At 42.8% G+C, this 17,225-nt stretch overlaps 1 protein-coding gene and 1 long non-coding RNA gene across 2 annotated transcripts in view; both read right to left on the bottom strand.

The window, feature by feature from the left end:
• Positions 1-239: 239 nt before the first annotated feature.
• sox1a (SRY-box transcription factor 1a) lies at positions 240-4,382 on the bottom strand. Its single transcript, XM_037239806.1, has one exon. The coding sequence runs from the start codon at positions 3,367-3,369 to the stop codon at positions 2,212-2,214; it is 1,158 nt and encodes a 385-aa protein (XP_037095701.1). The 5' UTR covers positions 3,370-4,382; the 3' UTR covers positions 240-2,211.
• Positions 4,383-9,220: 4,838 nt separating this feature from the next.
• Positions 9,221-17,225, bottom strand: part of LOC119115416 — a 54,970-nt gene continuing 46,965 nt past the window's right edge. Inside the window, exon 3 of the long non-coding RNA XR_005096136.1 lies at positions 9,221-9,603. This is a non-coding gene — a long non-coding RNA (uncharacterized LOC119115416). The remainder of the gene's footprint in view (positions 9,604-17,225) is intronic.

Here is a 17,225-nt window from a genome sequence, read left to right as displayed (position 1 = left end):
TGTCTCCATAATCTTCTGTGACAGAGCAGTGCAGGCTGCTGCCTGTTTTTCCCCCCCTTCTCTTTTTTTAGGGAAAAGGGGGAGGCGGAGACGTGCAGAAAATATGCAGAGGCGTGATAAAGTGACGCTAATTATCCCCATTTAGGACATGGCAGTGCAAGGGATCGGAGCTTTAAGCAAACGGGAGCCCTAGCAGGGAATATATCAGTGGCCTGCATGCGTACAAGATAACAGTGGCGCACATTTGCAGAGATTTATTGGGAATGGTCAACGTTCAAAACACATACATATGCTTCCCCCTGCCTTGAGGTGTCACTTACGCGGGTTAAACGTGCTTTGTATCCCACGTCTCTTACGAAAAAGACGCTCAACGGCTCAAAATATTTGCTTCTTTTTTTTTTTTTTTTTTTCAATCCACACCAGGTTCGACGACATTTTCTTACACATATGCGAGGCCTCGCAGCTTTAATTGACAAGACGCTTCAGTCTTGATCATCAAGTGTGAAACAACCAAGCCGCCCTTTAACGATGGATTTCACATTAATTGATTTTTTTTTTAAATGCATAAGTAGGCATAAAGTTACCCTCATTTGCATGTATTAGTCTTCAGGCAATTAAAAAAACTAGCATGTAAATGTCAAAACCAGCTGCAGGCCTGTCACAAAAATGACGCAATGCACTCAGTTTTCATTATGAAAAAATATAGAAAATGATTATCTAATTGGCATGAGCGTCTATTAATATCTGGGGGAAATTTGAAATAAAAGCCAAATTGTCATCTACGTCTCGATAGAAATTGATAGTCAATCACCCAGCATGCAATTTGTCCCGACTTTTCCCACCTTTAAAAGTTGGCCCAGTTGAAATTAATCATATTTGAAATACCATAATTATTACCTATGTCACTTGCACTGAGTTTATAATTACGACAGTGTTGGGATCAAATTAAAATAGACTAAACGGAACAAAGCATGTTTAGCTGCAAATGTATTGGGGGTTTTTTTCTTTCAATGTAAAATAGTCCTTTTTTAGAAACACCATGATGCAATTGATCGTCTATTTTAGGGCACTATTCATTGACCCTTTATATAAAATCAAACATTTACATTCTTATTCTAGGTTAATATAACAAATATTTGGCCTAAAGGTTTGAACGTTTTTTGAAATTTATAGTCAAGAGCAATAGTGGAAAAAAAGAAACCTAAAACAAACAAACAAACAAACAAAAAACTTAAAGGCCAGTTTGAATAAATTGCCAGGAAAGACAATAAAAAATAAAGTGACTTACCCCCGCTAAAGTAAAAGAATAATAACAGAAACTTATCTAATACCGTCAATAACATTAACAGGTGGTTTGTCATATGAGGCCTTAATGATGATATTTATTGAGGACCCTGCAAGAAAAAGTGAGTACAATAATTTTGGCCTATTTGCACTGACAAGGAAGCAAGATAGAATGAAATAAATAATTATTATAATTTAAATGCCGCAAAATAAAAGTTGGTTATCACAAAACATTTTAAAAATATAAATAATTTTTTCAGATGGAGCAATTAATTTTCAGAACGAGCAATTAATGCCGTTGAAAATCTCGTGGCATCCATGGCTTAAGATTTTAAAACATTTGAAACATTTTCAGATTCAAACAGTCATTTTTCGTAATAATTCAAAGCAACATTTTGTGAAATTTATTCCATTTTTTATCATTGCAGTAGTCAAGGCTTTTCACTAGCAGAAAAGCACATAAATTACAACAGCACGTTGCCAAGTCATCCTTCTTTGAAATATTAAAATTATTCACAATTGTACAATAATAAGAATGGAGAGTGTTACAACAATAAAACGAGGGCTTGGAACACAAACGCTTTAAATATTAAAACGGGGATTTTTTTTGTACCCATTTCTTTTAAAGCACTTTTTGTATTATTGTAATAACATTTTTAATAACTTACAGTAAAAGGAAAAAATCGGGGGAGCCTAAGGTGCACCAGGTGTAAATTAGACTGGAAACGATGATATAATACCATGATAACCCAAAAGAATCAGCAGTTTTATGCCCCCTCCTCGAGAAAAAAAAAAAGCGCCTTCATTTACACGTGATAAACATTCTGTACAAAATACAGGTAGTTCTTGCAAGGTAGGGGGCTAGAAAAGAGGTAAATATTTGGTTATGTGTTCCTTTGCACTTCCAATGATTGGGTTCGAAGTGGATTAGATGTGTGTGAGCGGGACCGTCCCGTTTACCCCTGCCGCGGCGCTCTGGTAATGCGCCGGCAAAGCGTGCAGCCGGCTCTGCATGGCGGGGTCCGCCGGCTCCCCAGTGGGCAAGTACATGCTTATCATCTCCCTTAAGTCACCCGGACAGGGGCCCCGCGCGTGGGGGCCTCCGCTGACCGGCGGGCTCACGCTGGGCTCCGATTTGACAAGCGAGCCCAGCGTGCCAAGTGCACCCATGGAGGAGGAGGCAGCGGCAGCGGCGGCGGCGGCGGCGGCGGCGGAGGAGGACGACGAAGAGGAGGAGGAGGAGGAAGAAGAAGACACGCCGGAGCCTTGGTGCTGCGTGTAGCTGAGGGCGCCGTAACCGGACGGGGAGGCGCTCATGTAGCTCTGCGAGTTCGAGATGGGGCTGTACTGGAGCGAGCTCATGTCATAGCGGTGCACGGGTTGCGGGTTGTGTGCGTGGTGGTGATGGTGGTGCGCGTGGTGGGCGTGCGGGTGCGCGTGGTGGTGCGCGTGGTGGTTGAGATGGTGCGCGCCCCCGCCCGGGTGCTGGCTGAAGGCGAGGTGCGCCTCCTGCATCATGGCAGCGGCCGCCGCGGCAGCAGCCACCTGGCCCGGGTAGGCGCCGTTGGCCCAGCCGTTCATGTGCGCGTAGCCGGAACCCGCGGATCCTCCGTGGGACGCACCCGGGCTCTCCAGCCTCTGGGCCGCCGAGGAGGACGCCATGCCGACACCCAAACCCACTCCTGCGCCGCCGGCTCCGGAGAGAAGACCGCCGGCCAGCGAGTACTTGTCCTTCTTGAGGAGCGTCTTGGTCTTCCGCCTGGGCCGGTACTTGTAATCCGGGTGCTCCTTCATGTGCATGGCCCGCAGCCTCTTGGCCTCGTCGATGAAGGGCCGCTTCTCCGCCTCGGACATCACCTTCCACTCGGCCCCCAGTCTCTTGCTGATCTCGGAGTTGTGCATTTTGGGGTTCTCCTGCGCCATCTTCCTACGCTGGCCGCGGGACCACACCATGAATGCGTTCATGGGCCTCTTCACCCGCTCCTGGCTCGCCTTGGAGCCCGCGTTGGGCCCCGTTTGCCCCCCGGCCGTGTTGCTTTGGGGGCCGGGGGAGTGGAGGTCGGTCTCCATCATCATGCTATACATTCGAGCGGCGTGTTTGGAAAAACTTCAGCAGCGAGAAAAAGCAAATTCAAAACAAGTCGGGTTACCAGATTGGCTGCAAGAGTCTTTAAAGCGCGCCAAAGCATAAGCAATATTCCCACAAGGGCTCTCCAAGCCGTCGCCCTGCTGCCTGCCTGCCTGCCTGCCTCACATCCGCTGTGACAGAATGCACACTGGAGCCACTCGGAGTTGACAAGTTGCTTGCAGCGGCGGCCATGTGACGCGCGCACTGACAGCACTTAAATCAGGCGCGGGCAGCCAATGAGGAGCAAGCTGGCGGCCTCATTTGCATATATTGGGTCAGCTGACTCCAGAAGCACAACACAAGTGGAATGAAGTAGAAGGGGGGTGTCGGTCGATCCCACAAATAACATAAGGAATTCAACATTTCCAATGACTGCGCATCGTGACAAATCAAGTAAACAGCAGCAACTACAACAATAATCAACTTTGGGTTCACTCCACTCTTAAGTAAGTGTTTTGGTTTTGTTTGTTCAAAGTAGAATTGGTATTGAACGTCTACTTGGCATTGTGGAATTGAACTATACGTCATAGCAATATGGTTGCCATGCACCACCAAATACACTTGAAATCAAATTGTGTTTGTTTTCAGAGATTTCACAAAAATGTACAATTGAAATGGCCATTTTTATACCTGCACCTCAATTTTAGAGGTAGGGAGAGCTTAAAACATGGGTGAGCAAGTTCCTGAATGAGTCTCAAGTATTTTGGTTTCTTTTTAAGAATTCACCAAACTGTTGATTTTAACCATTTTTTTTTCATCTGTATTTTTTTTACATCCATCCATTTCCTAAACCGCTTCCTCTCACAAGGGTCACAGGTTAGTATCTTTTATTTTTACAGTATTTTAATGTAATTTAAATTTAAATTTTTTGATTGTATTAGGATCCCACTGGCCTTCATTCGTAGGTAAAATGGTAGGGGGTAGATAGATACTGTAGATAGCTAGCTAGCTAGCTGGACAGACAGACAGACAGATATTTGGCAGTGCCAGCAAAATACCAACAAAATCATTAATATTAACTTTAGATTTGATTTGTCAATTGTATCAGGGCAGTGGCCATGCAATAAACCTTAGTGAGCAAACTCTCCAAATGTTTTTGAGCTCCTGGTAATGAAGTCACGCTACATAAAACAATTTTTAAATTGTAAATGCCTTTTTTTTTTTTTAACAAACTTCTTAAATTAAAACAGTCTGCAGATACTGATAGTGTATTCCACAGGCAAATCCTTTAAAAACATAGTCTATTTAAGGGTATACAAAAAATGTATAAGTTAGCAGCGCATGGACACGAACAGAACACTGCATGAGGTGCTGGATGGGGACAAGTGTCACTGCCCACTGTATTGTTGGTCATGTACTTTTCTAAAGACAAGCGACTGATGACCTTTGCGCTATTCCAATCTACCAATCCCTAGAAGTGACTCCATTGAGTCCAATTAACCCACTATTTTGAAATAAATAAGAAAACAAGTCCACTTCTTGTCTTGACACTAATGACTTAACCACTATACAGTCATTTGAGATTATCTTAATATTTACTCTTATATGTCACACGATGAAAGGGGTCATGGACAGGAGAAAAAGAAAAATCTTAACCAGTTTATGACTGACTCTGCTGCGTAAGATGGGCAAACCGTTTGGTGTTTACACCCCATAGAAGGCACTCATAGTACTTTTGGAATGTCAGTGTTATAATTAGATGTTCTGTATAGGGTTAGACAGAATTATACTAAAACATATTTATGGATCAAATTACACTGGTATTTAAACATAAAAAATAAATAACATTTCAATTTCGGCGTAACATAATAAATCTTTGGATGAGTCCACAAACAAATGTAAATAAAACGACAAGAATCGACGTTGATAGTGATAACTCTCCGTATGACAAATGACAACTGTTGAGGATTGGACACAATGCTGGGATTGAACCTTTATGATTGATGACAAAAGCACCCTGGGGGCAACCTTTACTCCATGCTGTCATGGCTGTGTTGCTTACAACGTAAAACACACACACGCACTTAAGGAGTGATCTAACTTTGCCCCGAAACAACATTTACGCTATGTGAAAGCATCACAGGACGGCAACCACAAATCTTCCTGACATGTTGGAGGAGTCAAACATTTAAACACAACGTTAATAAAAATACCAATTTCGCGTGATTAGTACAAAAATATATAAAGAGCATCCCTTGACACACAACACAGCCCAAAAAAAAAAGCAAATAAAACGCTGGTTTCTGCGCGCCAATTCCTCCACGCGTCTGCGTAAAATGACTTTTACGCGCAACACGGGTAGCGGCAAAATCCAAAACGAGGACGCCTTTTTTTCCCCCCTACTTACGCGTCTATCTGCACGTCCACTTCCCTCCACTGCAGACAAAGCCGGTAGATTTCCTCAAATCTAAATGTGGCACCCTTCCCCAAAAATAAAGCGGCACGACACGCGCATGCACGGCCGCAATCGACAAGCTCGAGCGGTGCCAGGGGCATCCGAGCTCCCGCTCCCCGTACAACAGCCAACAGCACCGCGCCACTGTGGGCCAGAGAAGAGAAGAATGACAGTTTTACAAGCATACACGCGCACGCACACACACATCCACACGTACAAAAAAAAAAAAAGACTATTCCAAGTTATTGTTGCTCTCTGGGGGGAAAAAAGGGAGGGGGTCGCTGCTAACATGACGGTGGCGGGGTGGGTGGGGAAGGGGGGGGGGGTCTTTTTTTGTGTGTTTGGTACAGAACAATAGCAAACACGTATTCTAATAAATAGAGCGATTGTGGCTCTCCAGGATGATTGGGCTCGAGCTGCACTGGTTAGGAAAGGCAGCTGTGCCGCATTTGAGAAGCCGGGCAAAACTTGATGAGCAGCCCCCCCAATATCCACCTCCATGACAGCAAGGGAAAGAAAGTGTGGGGGGTCTTGGATGAGCTTCGGCGTGACCCCTCCTACCCATCCCCAAAAACGACAATGATCCAGGAGGCATTCCTATCAATCCTTATTTATTCCAAATTCCGTTTACATGCACAGCTTGCAAACATGTGCTTGTGACAGCCTCACGTCCTGCTAAGTGCTTCACGACCCTCTGCATGTGGAGACACCATGCAGGATAGAAAGAATCTAAGTCACCGTGAATTGCTGTTGGTCTTTTAATACACTTTCAAGTCAAACTGTTATTATTTTGAAAGTCCGCAGATGGACCTTAGTTCAGTGAGCATCAAAGGATTCACCGGATGTTTGTACTTTTTTTTTTTTTTTGCAATACTGATTTCTGATGAAGGAGCAGACTCAACAAGGGGCATTAAGAAAAATAGATAAACAGGAAGTTATATGACATACGCATCACAGTAAGAGCAAATTGAAAAGAAAACCTTGACAAAATGGGTATTCCACAAAAGGTAAGGTTCGATATTAAGGTAGGGTTCGATATATAACTAACCCTCTGAAGTGGAATGTGTGGAAAATACACCTCTGAAGTTGTGTTACACGAGAGATAAGAGGTCCTTCCGAACCTCGTTTTGTTTTTTCCAAAAGTAGCATCAGCAGGTGCAAGTCTCTTTTCTTACATTTGGGAATTTGGCAGACCACACTGCACAATGTTGAGCACTCTGGTGGACCAAAGCCATGTTCTTTTACAAACCTTAACAGTTGGGCAACTGAAAGTAGACTCATCTTTAGACCAGCTAAAAGCAGGTCTAAGTTGCAGCACAGGTGGGCAAGGGGTGTGGACGTGTTGTCACACACAGATGAACAATCGCCTGTTTCGAAGTGAGCACATTGATGAAAATGCCGAACTGAAGAAAACTCCACCCATGCACACAGGTAGACGTTATGCGTTATGCTAGATTTGCACTGGGCATGAAAATAGAGTCTTCGGTGTTAAAAAAGTGCGCTTCCTGGAAGGCGTCACACCAGCAAATAGTCATTTTTGCTTTATTCTACAATGATTCTCCACTTTGACCATTTAAAAAAAATATATATATATATATATATGGGCACGCTAGCTCCTCTTCCAACCAGACAATTAGAGCTGAGATTTTATGGAGCGTCTTTGGTTATCAATTAGCCATATAGCATTACTTCCCCAATTGGTCAGTAACAGGCAGGAGCTGCAACTGGTAGGTGCTAATAGCGTCTCCACGGTGATGGAGGGTGGGAGGGCGGCTAAGGAGGAGAGGGGTGCAAGACAGTTCGCTAACACATCTCTAATTAGAGCTCACAGTAAGTCATTACCGATGTAATAGGGTGTAACACTAATGGCTATCAGGCCAAACCCCAGCAAACAGCACAGGGGGGGGGAGGGCGGGAGTCTTTTAAAGTGAAAGAAAAATGTATGGAGGTGAGAGAAGCGGAGATGGACTGGGGAAGGGAAAAAGGGTGAAGCATTTTGAATCCACTTTTAAGAACAACAGTCAGACAAAGTCAGAGCCCATTAGTGCTCACTCTATACTCACGCCGCCCCAAAAAAATCTCTTATCGTTTTTCAGGATCCATAAGTTCAGGGGTGAAATATAAAATGAGGGTATGAGATTCCAGACAGCGAGGTTGAGTTGAGGTACCAAAGGCGGTCGCACAAATTAACCACTTAGGCACTTGCACTGCCTTTGTAGCACAGACGTCCTCAGCCCATTTGCTGAATAAACACTTCTGTGCTTTTTGCACCTTTTGGCCACTAAATTGCTGTGTAACTATAACAACATAGACAGGGAAGCTATATACCGTAATTTTCGGACTATAAGTCGCGTTTTTTTTCATAGTTTGGGTGGGGGGGCGACTTATACTCAGGAGCGACTTATATACATATATATGTTTTTTTTCACTTTTCTGGGCATTTTATGGCTGGTGCGACTTATACTCCGGTGCGACTTATAGTCCGAAAATTACGGTACAAAGTATACATGAAGCACAAATGCCAGGTTTTTGTGGTATAAAAACTATGTGGCCAAGATAAAGCCCTTTAAAAGTTTGCCATCAAAATTTAGCCGATAACTTCCATCCATCTTCGATATCGCTTATTGGGGGAGGACACCGTAAACCCGGAGAATAACGCACGTAAACAAAAAGCAACATGTTACTTCACAGACAAAAGCCTGGAGTCTGGATTTGAGCCCCCAATCGCCGAACTGTAAGACGGGTGTGCTGACCACTTGGTCCCTGTGTTTCCTGGCCTATGAGTTGAGCAACTCAAATGAAAAACCAAAAGGTTTTTGAGAGGGGAAGTACAAGCAAGTAAGATACTGTGGTTGCTAAGGCTTTGCCAAATCAATCATTTTTGGGGCCAATCTCTGATATCACTGCCTGAACCCAATAAAATCTGTCTACACCAAAACCACCAAATTTTAACACAATACAGTAATCCCTCGTTTATCGCGGATAATTGGTTCCAAAAACCACCCGCGATAAGTCAAATCCGCGACGTACGGTCACCAACAAGAAGTACTGGGCAGGCTAACGAGTTAGCGGAAAGACACTAATTCGCACACGAAAACGGACTTCTAAAGGAATGTAAACGAACATTTGGAGCAATACTACATTGTCCTAAAGGTTAGACACATGTTTCCTCAATTTAGAAGTTTTATATTGACTTTTAAATGTTTTTTTAATTTGGAAAAATAATCCGCGATGGAGTGAAGCCGCGATAAACGAAACGCGAAGTAGCGAGGTATCACTGTATATACGATTGGTTTGTTGTTCCAAACTTGTGAAGACAACATAACCGAACCGAGAAAAGAGGTGAGCTGTGACATTCGTAAAGCTAGCAAGGGCAAATTTCAGCGAGCCACCAGTGTAGCGTTCCACTTGTAGTGTAGCTATGCTAACAAAAGTAGCATCAGTTTGGCCTTTAAGGAAATTGCAGGACTTCAATGTGTGTGCGTGTTGGACGGCAGGCCGGGATCGTTGTCAGTTGTCAAAGTTAGCAGAATGCGAAAGAAGGTCATCATCCCCGGGAGGGCCCTCAAGTCAAAGCATGCCTTCCTTTCACGTGCCCTTTAGCTCACCACGTCGCCATTTAACACTTCACCTTATTTCCTGTGTCCTCCACCGCCATCTTGCTTCCTTTTGCTCCTTGTGGTGCATTTCATTTGTTGACGACTTCCAAAGGCAGACCTGCACGACAGAAGAAGAAGAAGAAGACAAAAGCTTGACTTAGCCTCGGCTAAAATCCCCACGGGCGCATGCTTTATAACTGTAATAAGAAAATGAATTTTACACAAATTAGTCAAACAATAAAACAGAAATGGCACTTTTGGCAGATAAGGGAGGTAATAAGTGTATTAGGGCGTTCACTCAGTGTGTGCGGTGCAGCACAGATACATATCCAATGGGCGGCAGCACAATAACACACTATTCTTATGTTAATCAAGGAGGCCATTAATGTTTACATTGGGAATCAGGCCTTCCAAAGAAGAGCCATTCAATTCTTGTTAAACGGGTATAATTAGTTTCCTCTTAAAGCCATATTCCATTAACTCACAGGTGAATCGCACCGCATTTCTGCTTGGTTCGCGTATGATAATGTGATTTAAAAGCAAATTACATATTCAGAGCACTTTCCCAATGGGGAAAAATATATTTTAGATGCCTCTGTAAATATTTAAAAAGTGTTGTTCATAATTCTGTACCATTGATTTATGCATAAATTCATCTTTAGCCATAAACAGCTTATAGGAGATTAGAGTTTGAATGGCTGTAAAATGACACCAAACACAAGCAGGGGTACTCCAAAACAAATCTTAAAGTGCCAAAAATATTTTTTTCAGAGTTGACGGTCCATTTATTAAGGTGAGTCAGGCCACACAAGGCACTAAGAATATTCAAACGTTTCTTTCATAACAACAACAAAATAGGACCTTAAAATGTCATTTCCACTTTAACATACATTTAAATAAATAGTTGAATAAAACATAATTTAGGAGAGTATTTAAGTAGATTGAATTTACTGTAAAATGCTCAAACACAAAGAAAAAACAAATATGCAGTGAGGCATCACAATTTGAGTGTGTGCACGTGTGTGGAATAGGATTAGTCAGAATAATCATTAGTAATCATTAAGAAGAAATACAGATTAATAAGCGAATCCAAATATAATAAAAGAATAAAAACTGTAACCAAACGAGTACACTAAATGTTACTCATACCTAACAAGAATGAGCACGACTTTCAGTAGCACAAGTTGTTGATTCATACATGGTAAGCCTCACTGATTGATTTATCCTAATAGATTAAAAACGCATTCTGACCTTGTCAGCAATGCCTTCTATTGGTGATTGGTTGTCTCTCCTCGCGCGTGGTGGTTTCTTAAAAGTCAAATTTGAACAACAAGTTGGGTTGCTCTTCTCAGAGTGCTGACTTTTCTTCACAGATCATTTCACTCATGTATTGAAGTCAGGTCATACAGGTCAAAATATGACATACTTTTTTTATAATTGGAAAAGGAAATGATATTGTGGGATTTTTGTCGTACATTTTGGTATCGACAAAAACAAAACAGAACCGATCCAGACACACCGATCTAAACGCATCTAATCCCGGCCATTGACAGCCATGTTTTCACTTGGCCGTCTTTTAGCGTTGTGAGTACACATACGATTTATATAGGTAGGTAAGCTTTACATGTGTTGCGCACACACACACGCAGACACACACACACACACGGAGAATGTAATGGATAGGAGGAGGCTGAGGGCGTCTGTCAGGAGCGACTGTTCTAATCAGAGCAGTGGGGAGAGAGATAAAGGAGAAAATAATGAGTGTGGCATCGGGCCTTTCATAGCGCAACAAAAGGCCACGGGATCAGATAGACACACACAATGTGGAGAGGAGGAGGAGTTGAAGAGGGGAGAAAGGGAGTGAGAGGGAGGAGACTGTGTGTGTGCATTTGTGTGTGTGTGTGTGTGTGTGTGTGTGTGCGCGGGTGTGGACGAGGAGCGTTTGCTAATAAGCCATCCTGCACTGTAACAGTTTTAGGAAACGTAAGCGTACTTTGATGATGCTGATTGATAGTCGTCTCCAGGGCAACGTGGATGCCTCCCCTCCTTCGAGCTCACCATAAAACTCTTATGCATCCTTCCATTTCCCCCATTTTGGTCTTCTTGAGCACCTTCCGCTGATTAGTGCAGCTTCATTTGCGGCCTTGCGGGATAATTTCCAGGCATCCTTTGATTATTAATGCCTAATTTCCACAGATTACACCTCTTGGATTATTAATGCCTAATTTAGCTTGATGACTCCAGTCATTAGACAGTGTCCAAACAACCCTAGTGGTCTCCAATATGTGCATACACACATTGAGCGCACACTGTCAGAGAGCTCAGCAAGTGTTAAATTAACGGCTACCTCTTGTTTTTTTTTTTTAAGGGATTTTTTCAAAGTTTCAAGTGAAAAATATACTAATTAAAAACTGCAAGCTCGGAGAAATGAGCAGGCAGACTCCGAAGGAAAAAAAAAAACCTATTCACAGACTTAATGAGCTTGTCGAAAGCTGAATAATTGATTTCTAATTCTAGCCTGCAGCTGTTGACCCAACCGACGCGCCCCCCCCCCCCTTTTTTTTTTTGAATGAAGCTGAAAATATGTCATTGCATTGCGACTTGGCACCGTGCGGCGCCGCTAACCAAACTCTGTCACGCCTACGTCACACTTTAAAGGATTTTATTTTGATGCCGGCTGTAAAGTTGTGGCAGTTAAAGCCTTGATCTCCAAACAGGCGTGCATCCTTCATTTGGAATTCATCACATACCATCCTTTTGATGGCTTCATCCACCCTTTTATCAGGAGTTTAATGTTAGCTCCAACGTCAAAGGTCAAACAGTTTGTTGTCCCAAGGCAAACAATGGAAATTAAAGTTATAAGTACAGACGAATAGGCCCTTGCACCGTCTCCTCAATGTAAAAATTAAAATTTGACTCTACGCTCAGTCCACATCAAATAACATTGGCGAGAATCTTGAAACCTCGATTGACGCCCTCAAAAACTCAACGAATCGGTTTTGTCATTTGAACAGTTTAGCACCCAAGCAGCAATCAATCATGCCACCTTTTGATCATGCGCAAGTACCAAAGATTTAAGATATTTATCAGAACTTGCTGCTATTGCTCTACATTGGTTGTACTGATGGGTAAAAGTTGAATCAATATTTTACTATGTTACTATTTTTGCAAACTACTCACCAATTTTAAATGTGGAAAGTGGCTTGCACTTGTAGATGATTGTTCATGTTTGAACAAACATTAGGCAATCATTCTAGAAATGAACAAGATTCTGCCTAACACCAGCGATATGTTCATAAAATATTGAACTACTCCCCAGTTTCATTTTAGTACAGATACCCAATCGGGTAATTAATAAAAGAATCATGATACGAATACATAAACAACGAGCATGTTCATGAGATCTGTACCATCATGTCCTGGGGGGGCAGTTGCTTGTTTGGGGAGTTCAGCACAGAGCTGCCAGTGTGCGAACCACAGCCGTCCGGCGTCCCTGTAAGATGACCTCATGGAAAATAGGGCTAATCATTGCTGCGACAGACCCATGCTATCATATTCTGTCTACCTGGGTGGGGGAGGGGCCTAGCACACGGTGCAGTGGGAGGTGGATGAGGAAAAATTAACAGAAATATATACCGCCATATGAGCAACCCCCCCCCCCCCCCCCCTAAACCGAACCCCATTTATTTTTAATGCCCTAATCAGCAGTCCGCAAAGGAGAAAAGGGCATGTGGGATTACCCGGTGTTCACACAGGTGAGTTAGTACAGGTGAGGCTGGATCATCCACATTCATCTTACGATGTCCCAATGAAGCGATGTCACTTCAGTGGAAATCATAACATAAAGCGGCACCATTATGAGGTGAGCCGAGAGGCCATCCGCCACCCTAAGCCACAGTCATTAAGTTGGGCTCATTATATGATACATTTCAGGGCTATTTGCCTGGTTTTGTTCCAAGGAGACAGCAGGCCTGCATGGGAGGGTCCTGGGAAAAGAGACACAGGACACCCAGTGTCCTCCGTGAGAAAAACATGTCGCTGCTGCTTGTTAGTGACTCAATTACATGACAGTGGACTTGACAGACAGGAGCAGGAAAGTCTTAGAAATACAAGAAAGAAAAGTTTGGATTGCTTCGCGATGACATCATTGCCACGTCAATACTAGTACAAGTACATCTCAAGTTGATAGCGTCTTTTGAGTGCAGTAATTATCAAGTTTGCAGTCCAAATTGAGAATTGTTGTACCATGTTGTGTCAAAACATGCTGCCCAGCGCTGCTCGAAGAACTATTGCACAATTTACAGTCATAAGAAGAGGTTACTACATTTTGTGTTTTTGAAGACCGTATGTTAAAGTAGAAATTGTTGGAATGTTTATTTACTTACTGGAATATCGATGCTAATCTCAGTTAGCATTTCATTATTTCTTAGCATTAAGCAAGCAGACTTTTGTTGGACAAAATTATGGTCAGATGAATATTTCAGTGATTAAATATGCTGTGTTTAACTATGTTAGTTTCACAGTAAACAAATAGGAGTAACGGAATAGCTTGAAACAAGCACACTCTTACTTGAACAAAGTGATTTGATTCGATAGTCTTCCATTTGTTGACAGCGACAGAATGACAGGCACGAAGAAATAATTTCGATGGTGTGTTTTAAAGTGTTTAAATCATGTGGGAAGGGTAGGAACTCGACATATTTCAACAATGTATTTCGTAGTAGGACACTTTACATATTTTAGACTTTGATTGAGTTGTCATCCACTGGCCAATCACTCTCATGAATTCTCATCAGGTTTCCTACCCAAAATCAAGGGTTTGTTGCGACGGTGCAACACGGCAAAAGAATCGTCGAGGAAGAAATAGAAGCTCGGATAACTATTAACAAATCTGTTAGCTATATCATGGTTACGATCGCTTTTTGTCATTTCTATGTACCGTTTTTTTTTGGGTGTGTAAAAGTGTCTAGACCTGTCAGATATACCAATTTATTTTGTTTTTTTCGTATTTCTGTTTGAAACAAAACAAATAATCCAATAGAACCTATGTGTAAGGAATATAAATCCATTGGATGTCATGAACAGTCAGTACATGGAATATCAAATAAATGGTTAGTTGCGCAGTAGCCACTTCTTCAAGAAAAGACAAATGAAGACCCTGACGCACTGAGCGGTGAACAACTGAGTCTTTTCGAAAGCAGCGAATGTTGTGTTTTTGTCAGGGTTTGTCAGTGTGCGTTCGTCAGGTCAAATATTAAAATAAAGGCTCAACAGACTTTCGGTAGATGTTCACCTGTACTTTTCTTGTCGCGAGAAAATGTTCAAAATTTCCATGTAACAAGAAAAATCACCAATATTGTCACTGGTCTGTTTGGTTGAGCTGTCTCTCAGTCATTTAGAAAAACAATAGTTAGCCTGATTGCTAATGTTATCTCCTAAGCACAGGAATTTGAGCTCTAATGTGTTGATTGTGTTGACAGAAATGGATACACAAGTCAAATAAAGCTGCAGGTTTTCCATACATAAAAGTGTCTCTGAAATATAAAAAATATACATTATAAATTTTCCTTATGTATGCAAACTTCTGGCCTACCCTGTCGTACTTGCGTTTCTTTTTTTGTGAATAATTTTGCCAATGTGAGCCCTTATTTTTGCCTTTATCACTTGCCTCTACAAACGTCTAGCAGTTCCTCAAAAAGTTCAACTTCTCTGGTGTATTTACAAGTGGTGCTATCGAAGCTACTGCTACCTGTGACGTCATGATAATAAGGTCTAATTTGTCTTAACGATGAGCCAAATACAGTGTGTTTGGAAAAGCAACATACGCACAATGACACAATCAATGCAATTGATTTTACCGGTAACAATAGTTGAAAAGAAAAAAAACGCACATCGGCATTTGCGTGTGACTGGATGTAGCGTGTAGCTCGATGGAGAAAAGAATACAGTCGAAGAAGGCCTCGTAACCCGGCCCTGCCCTCCGCCCCCTCGCTGTCACTGGCCACGTGTAGTGTGTAATAGGCACTGACAGTCGTGCTACAGGTCACTCACCCCGTGGCCCCGTCTAATTGAGGCTAAGGATCCCGCCTTGTCCTGCCATCTATAATTAAGCACATCATCTGCGGTCGTATGAAAGATTCAGCTGGACCGGGAGTGGCCGACACACGATCGCGCTGCCGACCCGTTCGCCGCTCATGTGGATAAATACACAGCGCTCGACGAGTTTGAACAATTAGCCCAACAGGTAGAACAAGAACAGCTTGTAGAAACTGCATCTGAACTTAGCAATACAATGCTACGAGCAATATGAAAGGATGCTTTATTAATGTCACGTTCCAAAGAAACACAACATCAAGAACAAAAGGAAAACAAAGTTCTGCTGTATTCAAATCTCCACAGGAAGGAGACACCTACATTTAATCCAATGGCGGCAAGAAAACAGTTGAGCCTACGGACTATAATACGGTGCGGAGTGAAAGCAGAGCAACAGGGTAATCGAACCCATCCTAACCCGACTGCAGAACAGATTTACAGGATAAATGAGTATAACAGAGTGGCTAGTAAGAAGGATTTTTATCGAGAAAATGGTGGTACCAGCTTTTTTGGTCAAAAATTAGGGCTGAACAATTCGTCAAATTAATATTGACACTATTGTAGTAGAATAGAATTTAAAATTGTAAGGGCCACAATTTGAAGCGAGGGAGGGGATGATGCACTTCGGTTGGTCGGTGGGCTTTTATTTTTTAGATCTATGTAAATATGATCATTTATTTTTATAGGTTCTAGAAAGGTTAAGCACATAATAAGTGCAGTCCACATGTTTACATATCCTTGTTTCATAAACCATGAAAAGTCAGTGTCGCATTGCTTTAGGAGCGTCTTTGTGTTTTAGGATGGCTTTACTGCTCCCACTTGCTTCCTTTGGAGGCATGATTCGACTTGATGCAACCCTCAGAGTAACGAGAACGTAATAACTGACGGAGTCAGTTGGCATGCGGGTCCTCTCGGCTCATCTCGCGAGGTTCGACAACCGAATTTCGTCCGACAAACGAAAAAATCTCAAATTTTTTGTTCGAATACCGATTTGTTCGAGAGCCGGGACGTTCGAAAACCGAGGCTCCACTGTATTTGATTATGTCCTGGCTCAAAAAGCGATCTGCTCCCCCCTTCCCCAAGCCTGACCTAAAACTTGAAGGGTACTCCAATGCATCTTAGCTGCCGCTCTTATCCCTCCCTTCACTTCCTCCTCACCCGGGCCCACTCAGCTCCTCTCTCCTTCCCGTCTAGGCCTTTGAAATATGGCTTTCAAAAAACATTTTGGAATTAATGAATCATTTTTTGCCAGGTGTCGTTTAGGAAGCGTACACGTGTGAGTTGTCGGGGGGGGGGGGGACTAATAAATAGAGAGCGGAGTCTCCCCCTTGTCCAACCTTCCCTCCCTTCCCCTGCCCTTCGCCACCGCACACACCTAACACGCACTCACACACACACGCACACCTTCGCTCTCTCCCACCACTTCCCCCCCCTCCTTCAGCTGGAGATGAAAGGCCTGGCTCGTTCCTGTACCTTTAATTTAAAGCTGAAAGGGAAAAAACGAGAGTGGGGGTGCGAAACTGCTTATGAATATGGAGAGAATTGAATGAGAAGCGTCCTTTTGAATAAATGTGTATGAATGTCCCTTGCCCCTGTCTAGACCAAGGTTACAGGACACCCTTGGAAATACACATGGTGAGCTGCTATTTGCTCAAATGTGTGCGTGATTAAACGGAGTACTTCTGTCGTGTACACAGACACACGCACACACAAATATATACTGTAT

Source organism: Syngnathus acus, chromosome 21 (assembly GCF_901709675.1).
Source record: "Syngnathus acus chromosome 21, fSynAcu1.2, whole genome shotgun sequence".
In the NCBI taxonomy this organism is placed as follows: domain Eukaryota; kingdom Metazoa; phylum Chordata; class Actinopteri; order Syngnathiformes; family Syngnathidae; genus Syngnathus; species Syngnathus acus.
Note: the sequence above shows the minus strand (reverse complement) of the source record. Positions and strands in the feature narration are given on the sequence as shown.

Excerpts from the sequence above, each read along its gene's own strand:
- sox1a (XM_037239806.1), bottom strand. The coding sequence starts at position 3,369 with ATGTATAGCATGATGATGGAGACCGACCTCCACTCCCCCGGCCCCCAA.